At 38.6% G+C, this 13,191-nt stretch overlaps 1 protein-coding gene across 1 annotated transcript; it reads left to right on the top strand.

Annotated features, from left to right (window-relative positions):
- Nucleotides 1-4,843: 4,843 nt before the first annotated feature.
- On the top strand, nt 4,844-5,809 carry LOC149138232 (uncharacterized). Its single transcript, XM_089450296.1, has one exon. It carries the CDS (start codon nt 4,844-4,846, stop codon nt 5,807-5,809), a length of 966 nt encoding a protein of 321 aa, XP_089306422.1.
- Nucleotides 5,810-13,191: the final 7,382 nt, after the last annotated feature.

The raw sequence follows: 13,191 nt of genomic DNA, 5'->3' as shown, positions 1-13,191 counted from the left end.
GTTCCAATGTAGGAGGAAACCTGCAAACAAATGGTCCAAGAGGAAACAAGAGAAGGACAAGACTCTCAAGGAGATAAAGAAATAGTTAACGAGATTCCCAAAGCGACTTCAACCACATGCAAGCCAGTTGCAGCCAAGAGACCAAAGATCGAGCTACCCAGCTATAGGATTAACACACAAATCCAATATATGAAGGATCATGCTCTGATAGGGAAGTTTATTGGCTTTTGGCCCACAGAAAAAGTGTTGCAGGGATGGATTGCAGCCAAATGGAAGCTGAAAGGTCATATAACCCTGCAGCTAGGCCCTAAGGGATTCTTCACGGCGGTTTTCAACTATCTAGAGGATATAAATAGAATCATTGATGGAGGGGTATACTTCTTCAATGTTGTTGGACTGTATCTCAGAGACTGGGTTGAGAGATTTAACCCGAATAAAGAAGATCTTAGTTGGGCACCAGTATGGATCCGCCTCTACTCCCTCCCTCTAGAGTACTGGGATGAGGCTTCATTACAAGATATTGGCAATGGTCTTGGTGAGTTTGTCAAAATTGCAGAGGATATTAAGCTCAGAAGATACACCTCATATGCTCGTATATGCGTCTATATACACCTCAAGAATGCCCTGCCGAATGCGGTAAGTCTTTTTCATGACGATTTTGAATGGATCCAATCTATTGACTATGAACATGTTCCATTCCGTTGTAGGAAACGTCACGCTCTTAGCCACTTATTTCGAGATTGCCCATCTAAACTGAAAAACTCAGCCCCTCCTCCCTCTAGAAAATCAGACACTGATGGATTTACCAAAGTCTCCCATCATAAAAAGAACCTCAGAAAATTCGGGTCAAATCCTAAGACCTCTGTTGATAACCCCCCCAGACCGAGTACAAGGAACAGCTTCGAGTCCCTGGCCCAGCCAGATCTAGACAACCATGAAACCCCTGCTCTCTCTAAGGAGCAGCCTAAGTCAAAAGCTCACTCAGCCTCCACCAGCACAAAGATTCTCCAGAAATCAAAGCAAACCATCGACCTTGGCTCTCCCTCTCCCAGCGACATGCCCGCCTGGCTCACTCAAAGTATGGAGGTGGACAATGAGCAGACCGCTTTGAAGGATACAAAGGAAAATATAGAAGAGAGAAATGAAACCCAGAATATGGAAGAAGAACCAGAAAGCATAGATATAGGAGATCTGGATATTCTAGGCTTAGAGCAAGCCTGTAAGACAAAAAGTTATGACAAGATTCCAGAAAGACAGTTGGACAACCTGGAAATAATTTTGTCAAGAGCACAGAAACAAAGAACCCTTGGCATACAGCCTGGAAGTCAATGGGATGGAAAGATCCTCAACAAAGATAATAAGAAGAGAGGTAGGAAAACGGATCTCCAATGAACCATTCGCATTGGGGAAATGCTAGTGGAATCGGGAAGATATTCCAAGCTTACGAAGTACTATACCACCCTCTCTAATATCTCATCATGAAGCTCATTTCATGGAATATTAGAGGGCTTAACAGCCTTGGGAAGTATAGATCGATAAAAAGCATGATTCAGCAAGAAAAACCCAGCATCTTCTTCATACAGGAAACTAAGTGTAACTCAGCAACTCTGGAAAAAACTATGGCAAAATCTTGGCCAGGTTGTACCGCAATTGCCGTGGATGCATTAGGTGCATCAGGAGGCCTTGCAATCATTTGGAATGCACAGACAATCATGCTCTCCAATATGCATGTGAACAAGCACTTTATTCAAGCTTCTTTCCATATAACAGGGACAAATATACATGGGCATTTAACAAATGTTTACTTTCCTCAGGAAGCCATGCATAAGGTAGACATACTGAATACTCTATCAATAATCAATGTTGAAAGAACCCACTCGCTCTAGATCACGGGGGGGGGGACTTCAACATGATAACCATATTGGAGGAAAAAAGGGGAGGCAGAAGCAGACTAGATAAGGAAAGTTGTCACTTCAAGAAATTCATCCAGAACAACTGGCTCATTGATATACCCTTCAATAATGGAGTTTTCACCTGGAATAATAAAAGAGTGGGCCCTCATCAAATCGCCTCACTATTGGATCGATTCCTACTCTCTGATAATGCAATCTATTTAGGCGGAGACCTCTCAGCCTCAATTTTTCCCCTCATAGGTTCCGATCATTGACCAATCGCACCCCAATGGACAAGACCATGCAACATTGCACGTCAACCCTTTCGCTTTGAAGCCTTCTGGCTGTCACATCCAAACTTCAATAACTTCATAAACACGGTCTGTAAAATCTTCATACCTTTGGAGGGATCAAAATTGTTCCAATTCCAGCAAAAGCTCAAAAATCTCAAATTCCATATCAAACAATGGAACCAGTTTACTTTTGGGAATATTCTTCAGGCACAAACTGCTCTAAATAAAGCAATGACAGAACTACAACAGAAAATCATCACAGAAGGTAGAACAGAGCAGCTCTCGGAGTAGGAAACACACCTGCAATCTCAAATCTTGGAAAGAGACAAGCAAGAAGAAGTTCTTTGGAAGCAAAAATCACGGGTCAGGTGGCTGAAGGAAGGTGAAAAGAATACAAAGTTTTTTCACCACTCTACGATTCAAAGGAGAATGATCAACACCATTACCCATATACAGAATAGTCAAGGAGAAAGAGTAGAGGACCACGCAGCCATAGAACAAGAACTTCTGGCATACTTCAAGCAGGTTCATCATGAGACTCAAATAGATCGAACGGAGGCCATAGATAAAATAATCAAATCCATTCCAAAGATCATCACTGAGGAACATAATCAGCTGCTCCTCAAACTGATTACCTTACAAGAGGTGGAAAAGGCGGTACAACAGTTAAAAGAAGGAAAGGCGCCAGGCCCAGATGGGTTTACTTCTAACTTCTTTCACAATTTCTGGGATTTGATCAAATTGGAAGTCTGGCAGGTTGTGGAAGAATCTAGAGCCAATAGATGGATGCTTCCATCCATGAATGCCACTTTCATTACCCTCATTCCTAAAGAAGCTCATTCTAGAACCCCTGATAAATTCAGGCCTATCGCGTTGTGCAACGTCATTTACAAATTAGTCTCCAAAGTCATTGCTTCAAGGCTTAAACCGTTGCTCCCTTTACTTATCTCACCAGAGCAATCAGGGTATGTGGAGGGCCGGCAAATCATGGACGACATTATTCTAATGCATGAGATCATCCACTCTTTGAAGCAGCATAAAAAAGTAGGTATGCTACTTAAAATAGATCTATCTAAAGCCTTTGATAGCCTAAGCTGGAGTTATATTCAAAAGATTCTATTGGCCTTTGGTTTTTCCCCACCATGGGTTAGATGGGTTATGAGTCTCATTTCTTCTACCTTCTTCTCCATCCCCATCAATGGAGTTCCTTCCTCCCCCTTTCATCCTTCTAGAGGTATTCGACAAGGAGACCCCTTATCTCCTTTTCTGTTTGTCATCATGGCGGAAGGTCTTGGTAGATGTATCAAAGATGCACTTCACTCCCAGCAACTACGAGGCCTCTCCTTTCCCAACTCCCCTCCCTTCACCCATCAGCAATTTGTGGACGATAACATGCTTTATGGGCATCCTTCAGTCCAAGAGGCTCGTAAGTTAAAATCTCTATTAAATAACTTTTCAGCTGCCTCTGGAGCTTCTATAAACCAGGCCAAATCCCAAATTTTCTTCTTTCATACCCTTGCAGCTACACAAGCCTCCATTGCTCGAATCCTAGGTTTTCATATCGCTACTCTTCCATCCAACTACCTAGGAGCTCCCCTAACTGATGTTGCCCTGAAACACTCATCTTGGAATCTGATCCTTGAAAAATTAGAAGCACGTCTCTCTTCTTGGACCCACAGATCCCTCAATATGCCTAATCACTTAGTCTTAATCAAATTAGTTCTTCAATCTATGCCACTGTATCTCTTCTCAATCCTGGCAGTGCCTAAATGGGTTCTCAAAGAAATAAAAAAGCTCCAAATATCCTTTTTATGGGGTAACTCAGGACAGAAACGCAAATGGGCTCTGGTTAAATGGGATAAAGTATGTCTTCCCAAGTACTTTAGAGGGATTAGGCTTCGTGACCCTCATCATAGCAATGCTGTTATGGGAGCACGCATCTGGTGGAACTGGCTCACAGCACCATACACTCCTTGGGCCACTCTATGGACAGCAAAATATGCCAATAATAGAGTTGTGGAGGATCTCATCCGACTTACTGATATAGGTCCAGGTTCACTAGTCTGGAATGCAGCAAAGCAACACAAAAATTCAATTCAACAGCATAGCTTATGGGAGGTTAGGGACGGCAATATTGCAAGGTTCTAGGAAGATTCCTGGTAGCAACAACATAGGCTAAAAGATTTGATTAATCCTCACCAAATTCCCAATTGGGAAGATCACCTATTCGATAAGATCAATCAATATTGGCAGCCTACCTTAACCCATCGATTCAAGCAAGGGGTAAACTCTGATCACATTATTCAGAATGGCCTGGAGCCCAATCAGCAGATCCTGGGAAAGGAACTCTCCAATCGAAAAATAAGATATTCAGAAAAGAAGGATGTGCTCAGATGGGGATATGAAGCCAGGGGAATGTTCACCACGAATGAATCCTACAACATAATCATAAAAGAATCTACATTCAAAGATCCACTTTGGACAGCTATCTGGGCTCCCAACTTATGGCCGAAGGTGTCCACCTTCCTTTGGTTTCTATGTCAAAATAAAATCCTCACCTGGGATAATCTGCGAAAGAGAAACTTGCATGGACCTTCCATCTGTACCAATTGTAATCAGGAAGAAGAAACCACCTTACATCTCATGAACACTTGCCCTATGGCTCATAAACTCTGGGAAAAAGTCAGTTTTAGATGCCAAAGGGACAGTCGAATCAAGGAAGACATTCCCACCATCGTTTTCAATTGGGTAAAAAATCCTTATAAGAGTAAGGTTCTTAACTCCTTATGGAAGCTCATACCTGGCCTTCTCATGTGGACTATATGGAAGGAGAGGAACAAACGTATCTTCAAGAATCAGTCTTCGCCTATGGAAATCATATGGAACCATGTATGTCAAAATCTCAAGGAAACTCTTATACTCCAAACTTGGCATGACGACGACCTTCCCTCACTGCCACAGGAAAAGAATATTTGGGACAACGGGAATATACAATGGAATCAAGAATTGAAAATCTTTTCTAAAACTGTAGCAAAAAGTACAATATCAAACAAATGGATCCCTCCTCCTCAGAATGTGTTCCAACTGAACTTCGACGGGGCCTCAAAAGGCAATCCAGGTAAAGCTGGGTTTGGGGGCATTTTCAGAGATCATAACGGAGTCACCCTTCTAACATTCATAGGCTCAAATGGATGGGACTCTAATAACTCAGCAGAGCTTGAAGGGTTATGGCAAGGGATCCTTTTAGCTCACTCACATGGTTTCTTCCCTCTCATAATTGAAGGTGACTCTCAAATACTAATAAATATGGTGAATAAAATTCTGCAGGGGACTCCCTCAAACAAAATTGGCAATAGTTGGCGATTAGCCGAAAGACTGGAACTTGTTGAAAATTGGCTCAGAACTCACAGAGCAGTTAATTTCAAACATATTCATCGGGAAGGCAATAAGGTGGCTGACCTTCTTGCCAATATAGGGGTGGAGAGTAACACTACTCTGAACGCTAATGCGTTATCTTCTATAGCCACGGATGCACAAATGAAGGAATTCAATGAAATAGTAGAGAAAGAGAAGACTCAGAAAGCAAGGGGCCACCTGGATGCGGGTGACACGTTATGGTTTTAATGAACACATTGAAGGATGGCAGCGAGGGGACAGGCCACTTAGCTGATGGCGCCCCTCCCCATACCACCCTGAGGCGCCTTCAAGACACACTGCAGGCAACAATCAATGCAGGTCTGAAGCGGCAAAAATTCATTTACTGTTTTGATATGGAGGTACCTCGGCTCATTCGTTCACCATCTCCCCTGCTCCACTACACCTGCCCGCCTCAAGCCTATGATCCCAGCCTTCGCACTACAACAGGTCGTCGCTGCTGGATAGTATGCTGCGCGGATTTTGGTAATGGGTTTCACCATTCCCATTCTGGGCTCTGCATTCTAACCTCGGCTCAGACAACCCTACTCCACCTCACAATTCTTCTGCTAGTGCTCCCTCTGTCTTTGTCCCTCCTGTCACTGCTCCCTCTGAGCACTCAGCCAGCGATATCAGCATGGTGAGACATCGTATGAGAAGTCAAAGGGGAGGAACTCGAGGAGGAAGTTCTCGCCCTCCGACTGAGCAGTACCCTGAGCGTGCCACCTCCTCTCCCTCCCCTGAACTGCACCATCCTCCATTTCATGGGGCGGGTAGATATCCAAGCACTAGAAGTAGGCGGGGTCTGGCTCGTTCTTCAAGTGTTGTTCATGGCGACTTTGCTGTCCACTCAGCTAATTTTCCTCTGCCCATTCATCCCGCTCCCCACTCAACCCAATTCAGGTTCTGCAGCTCCCTGCACAGGCCGATCATTACCGCTACTATTTCCATCCTCTTCACTGAAGAAAACACTCAGACTGCCTCTCAGGTCGACAATTCCAACTTGCCGCAGGAGGACACTCCCAGATTTAGTAATTGCAGAGATACTGGAAAGAATGGGATAGACGAGGGCCTCTTCACTTCGCATGGCCAGAAATTTGGTGGCAATTAGCATGGTGAAGGGGGTAGCTCTGCTGCCACGTGCCCCTCTGGTGGTTCGAGTCACGACAGGTCTGCTCTGCAGGTTGCTTCTGGCGATGGTGGAGAGCCACATGGCAACGTTTCCAGGGATGAGGCGGATGAGTGGGCTTGCCCAATCATCGAGGAACCCATCCCAGATGACTTCAACTAGGCTGACGTGGCTTCCAGGTGGCTGGACGTGGCAGCCAGAGATTTGGACGAGGCTGTTAGGGGTTCGGACGTGGCTGCCTGGTGTTAGGATGTGGCTTCCAGGTGTTTTCTATCTGGTCTTTTTGTTTTTGTTAGTTTTGGATGGAATCTGGTATCCTATCTGGACTATATGTCAGGGCATCATCTCACTGTTTCTTTTGTGGGTTCTAGACTCAAGAATTGATACCATTTTTGGTTTTTATGCTCTCTGTGGACTGGTTTCCCCAATGTTGGGGCAGTCCAGATTTTGTTGATACTCTACGTTAAACTTGGTTGAGGCTTCATCCTCTCTGTATTTTTCTGTACATATTAATAGATTACTTTTACTTAGAAAAAAAAATGTTAATATTATAGTTCTTAATATTATAAACTTTAATATAAATATATTAAAACCGAATTATAAACCCTAATGTTAATATTATAAACGATAAGATTATAAACCTTAATATAAATATATTAAACCCTAAAATTAATATTATAAACATGAGGATTAATATTAAACCCTAAGATTAATATTATAAACCCTAGTTTTATATACAATAGGATTAATATTATAAACTCTAAGATTAATATATTAAACTCTAGGATTAGTAATATAAACCTAGACTTCATTTCCACAGGCATTGCCAATTGAGCTAGCCCAAATAGAATTTCAAATAAATATTATAACTTTTAATAATAAACTTTAATATTTTAAATTATAAAGATAGCATTCAACCTTAACCTTATAAACTTTAGACACTATAATATTTATTCCTCTTTACTAGGAAATTAAAAAATATAGTGATTTATTTCTTTTTTTACTCGTATTACTTAACATTTTACTATTAACTTTGTTTTATTTATTTATAAATTATTAGTTATATTTACCTAATAAATAAAATCAAAAGTGACCGATCAACATGTAAGTTTGAAGAAGGTCAAATATAAAGGTGTCGAGTAAGTAGAAGAATTATTTTTTATGGAGATTATTTTTAACCCTTTGCTTGTCCAAATGTAGCCACATTTTTCTTTCTTCCTCGCTATCACAACTCGATATGCCATCTCCTTTCCTCTCCTACTGGTCGAGCCAGTCTTTTCCAACATAAAAGTTTTCTAAGAATAAGAGGTATTTCCTCCTCCAATTATGGTTACCATCTAAGAGTTTCTTTTATTTTTAAATATTTAAAATTGAAGCACCGCACTTCAAATATAGACCAAGCCTATAAAGATAAATATATTAAAAAAATAGTCACAAATTATTTTTATTTTTATTTTTATCTTATAAAATGATATATTTTTTATTTTTATTTTATTGTATAAAATGATATATTATAATTTCATTTGTAAGTTAATACTATTCTATGTTTTTCATTTTTTTCACAAAAGAACAACTTTTTTGTTCAGTACATTTATTATAATATTGTACTCACATGTATTTGTCCATTTATTTGAAGGTGGCTTTCACATTATGAGCAATGGCGTGATTTTATATATGCAAGGTTTTATGTTAGAATCTAATTCAATGTATTCAAATATAGAAGAGATAAAGGTGCTACATAGAAATTTCAGAGTTTGGATCGGATGCAGTTACCCTAACCATGTGATTCACTCTATATTTGTCCTGTCACACTTGTGAATGGCTAGATAACACTACGTGTTATGTTTTCATCTATAGTGTATTTCACTAAGTACTTATTTATGCAAAGGGAGTGAAATTATAATTATAGTAATCACAGCTCATGGATATTATGTATCGTTGGAATCACACTAATCATTGTTCCTCATTTCCTCAATATAGCTCAGATCTATCAATCAATTAGACAGCATATTGGTCAATATATATGAACAATCAATTGTAAATTAAAATCTTCAATCTATAGATTTAGATATCTTCAAACTATTAATATTACACTATAAGAACTAAAAGAAAAATATAAAGATATTAAACCTACCATCATAACAATTGCATATCAAATTTAAGATGACTCTAATATTTATGTTTCCAATATTTTGGAACCGTATAGCTGTGATTTAAATTTCCAAAATTTTGCACACATTGTATTTAACTCAGTCAACTAAGTAGATAATTTGAATACAGAATGTCCAAAGTTCAAACTAATCCCCAAAATTAGGCTAAAACAACGGGGAAAGAGGACTACAAAATTTTGTACGAGTTGTATTTAACCCAGTCAACTAAGTAGAAAATTTGAATACAGAAATTCCAAAGTTCAAACTAATTCCCAAAATTAGGCTAAAACAATGGGGAAAGAGGATTGCTTTGTCGCAGTCTGATCCTACTTTCTTATTTTATGTCAATCATCATTCTCATTTTTGCTGAAAAATTCGTTGCTCAGATAAAGATTTTGGGAAAACCACTGTGCTCCATGTGAAATTCTATGAAAAATGACTATAAAGTTAGCATGATTCTACCTCTATCTAAAATCAGCATCTAAGGGAATCTTTTAGATTCCACAAGATTTTGCAAAGATTCATTATTATTGTCTGCCTGAATTTCTATTGCTCAGATGGGGAAACGGACTGCATGGTTGGACTCCTAGTGAGAAAACATGCCATAATGACTATAAACTTGTCAAATTCTTACACTGGCACCTCTAGCCCTTTAAGGGAATCTTTTTAGCATCTAATTTGATCCCTCGCTCATGTTTCTACTGTAATTGATCTGCTCATGGTTCCACAGGTCCGCGCTCCACCGCCTCCTCAATCAAATGAGCAACTCGGTTTAAGTAATTTTTTATGGGCGGATATTACAATGTGGGATAATTTGCACGTTGGCAAAGGCGCTAAGTTTGAGATCGGTGGTCAGGGGTTCCAACCCCACCAACCCAAAAATAGAATGGCACATTATTATTGTTTAAATGGGCAACCAACCCGACCTGGGTGTAAACCCCCCATCTTTCTCTTTACCAACCATACCTCCTATCCCAACTTACTGATGCCCACACCGTGCCTTGCTTCATTAATCTTTAGTTACTAGGCTAGGCACTTAGTAGCGTAATTATGGTTCAGTAGTTACATTATTTTGGGGCCGACCCACGTGGGTCAAGCAATTTCAACCCCCGCCAGCCCCAACAAAGTTAACATGTGGTGTGGGCAAGGTCTGCGGTGTACGTGGCATTGAACCATTTATACATATTGTTTAATATGTGTTGGGCCTTCGGGATATGCAGTGGAGAGGTTTTACCACCCATCACCATAACATATGTTTTGTTTTTACATATAAAAATATACATCGTCATTGGGGGGTGGCGGAGATGGCAGCCCACCACCCTAACTAATATATCTTTTTATTTTTTATAAAACGATAGTTGAAACTTTTTCGCCAAAAAATAAGGGTCATTGGACAAATTACGTGTGAAAAAAATTCATTCGTTCTGGTGGCTGGATTTCGTGCGTCGGGACGCTTCCAAACTGTTGCCTCATTAGGACTACCATTTGGCTAAGTTTGACCAAAAATTTTACCAGCTATAATGTTAGCATACAAACTCGAATTTGAGTGTTGTTCACAACGTTGGAACCAGGGAAACAAGCACTACGATTTGGTCATAGTTTCACTCTAATCTAACAACTTTTATTTTTAAGCTTTTCCATAGCCACTATTGAATTCTGAGCACGTTTGGAGCCACATGGATCACCATTTCAATAGGTTCATGGGCAATAATCATCATAGTCCTTTGTTCATTCTCACCATAAACATGAATTTTGTTGAAGGACACACACTAAGATCATGTTTTGTGGTATCAAGATGTCTAAAGGTTTATCTGACAAATTTGATGATCCCAACTAAAATAAAATTGCCTCATGTTTTTAGAGGTGGAGATTTGGATTGGTTGGTTCCCCTTATTTTCTTTTCTCTATGTGGACAAAAGTAGAGTGGTCACATGTTTTGTGCTTGTTTTATTTGCACATGTTCATAATTTTGTAAAATCATTTAACATTTTTCTACAGATGTCATAGAGTTCTATTGAGAGTTAAGGCAATCCAAGGCTTTTGCAATAAATTTGATTTTGGTTATAATTGGCATGTTATCCATCCCTAAGTTTTAGGTGATGATTGTATGACCTTCACCTTTCAAAATGTCCAAAGGTTTCATCTACAGTATATAGCCCAGTTTTCAAGTGATTTATGCTTGTTATGAACTTGGCATGTCATTGAGAAAGTGCATTAAACAAAGTGTGGCAATTTAGAGGAAAAGCAACTTAGTTGAACATGCATGATGATATTGGTTGGCTAATTTCATTCACTTTCTAAGAACGTGTTTTCTTTGAGTAAACACATAACTCATAAAACTTAATGTGCAATAAAATGTAAAAAAAAAAATCCTCCAAATGTTTGCTTTTGTGTTTGTCATTGTGAATGCCTAATGCGACATTGCAAGAAAGGAGGCAGCAAAAGTGGCAAGATATGGCTTGTTTCTATAGTTAGTTTAAACTTATGGCGAGGTTCATTCAAATATTGAGTTGAGAGGAAGTTATAATTTCGAAGATTGGTTCAAGAAACTGGAATGACTCCATACCATGAGCCCAATATATTGATTGAAAATACAAAATTTTACATATAGAGGGTACATGTTAGGGTCAACTACTAGAAATAGTGGGCACGTGGAAAAAATGGCTTCAAGAACATATCAGCATGGATATGCATGGATCCAAATGCTCACTTAGATCTACATGAGCTAGGAATGGAGTTATTCTTCGAGGCATTGGAGGAAACTCTGACCATTGAAGGATCCCAATGCCTAGTTGAGATGGCAACATGCAAGTTCTAGGAGGTGGCAATTTTGGTATTCTTCAGTTGATGGAAATCTAACATGGGATGAGCACCTCGATGCTACAATTGAGAGGCTAAGCTTGCTAGAGCTTCTTTAGTAAATACTGAAACTGTGCTAAGGAATCATTCATCTAATGCAACCAATCAAGTAGGTAATGATGTCAAAATAATAAAAATTCCAAATGCAAAATGTTTCTAGAGAAGAGGTCAAAGACAAAGGTAAGTATGGAAATAGATAGGAGACTATGCATTAAATTTGATAAGATTCTAGGGAATATCCTCATTGACATACCATTTTTATAGGCATAGCAGGAATGCAACAAATAAATTCTTCAATATTTACATATGGGAAAAGCAAAAAATTATTTGAATAGAATATCAAAGGCTAGAATGCAAACTTATAGGACGTAATGTGTTTGAATGATTGTTCCAAGGAACATGATGATTAATTATAAAAAAACCTTCTATTTTCTTGCTTAATCTGAGATATAATATTGCTCCCAAGTCTTGACAAAAGAATTCAGCTAGTGGTCTCCTCATCATTCTACTTGGTGGTTTTGCGAGAAAGTGCTCCATAAGAGATATATAATGCATATCATAAGGCACAGTTAAAGACAGAATTAATGTTTCAAGAAGCTCTTTTCATAATGCAATTAGAAGAAATACAAAAATACCCTCAAGTTAAAAGTATTATAAATATGAATATAACTTTGAAAATCAATCTAAAAGGAGAATTAATGTTGCAAGCTCTTTTCATAACCCATTTAAACAAATACAGAAATACCCTCAAATTAAAAGTATTAAAAATATTAAAATAACCTTGAAAATCAATTTATTAATGTTGCTTAAAAGCTCTGTCTTATTTCCAAAAAGAACACTTATAACATCTCTGCCACCTTTTGTTTGTAGTTGTTACACTCACGTTGTTAAGTTTACTCAAGATTTGGGTTAAAATTTCTTTCCTTTTAATCAATAAATTGGGTAGGAGCATTTGACAAAAGAACGAAAACAAACAACCAATATTGCTTTGCAATATAAAACATTTTATTTTATTTTTTGGGCCAATTTTCTGAATTTCAACCTTCAAAAATTACAAAATTAAAATATACTAATCTATGCTTTTTCAATTTCTTCACAAAAGGTTGTTCAGTACAATTTCTTCACAAAAGGTTGTTCAGTACATTTATTATGATATTGTACTCACCTGTATTTGTCCATTTATTTGAAGGTGGCTTTCACATTATGAATAATGGAACAATTTTATATATGCAAGGTTATGTCAGAATCTAATTCAATGTATTCAAATATTGAAGAGATAAAATTGTTACATAGAACTTTCGGAGTTAGGATTTACCATAATTACCATTTGATTTGATTCATTCTGTATTTGTCCTGTCGCACTCGTGAATGGCGAGCTAGCACTACATGTTATGCTGTCATCTACTGCGTATTTCACTGAAGTATTTATTTATGCAAGAGTGCAATTATAATTA

Source organism: Pinus tabuliformis, chromosome X, assembly GCF_031772625.1.
Source record: "Pinus tabuliformis cultivar Carrire ecotype Pingquan chromosome X, CPIR1, whole genome shotgun sequence".
NCBI lineage: Eukaryota > Viridiplantae > Streptophyta > Pinopsida > Pinales > Pinaceae > Pinus > Pinus tabuliformis.
Note: the sequence above shows the minus strand (reverse complement) of the source record. Positions and strands in the feature narration are given on the sequence as shown.

Bases quoted from the DNA above. Each gene is read 5' to 3' on its own strand.
- LOC149138232 (XM_089450296.1), top strand. From the start codon at position 4,844: ATGGCTCATAAACTCTGGGAAAAAGTCAGTTTTAGATGCCAAAGGGAC.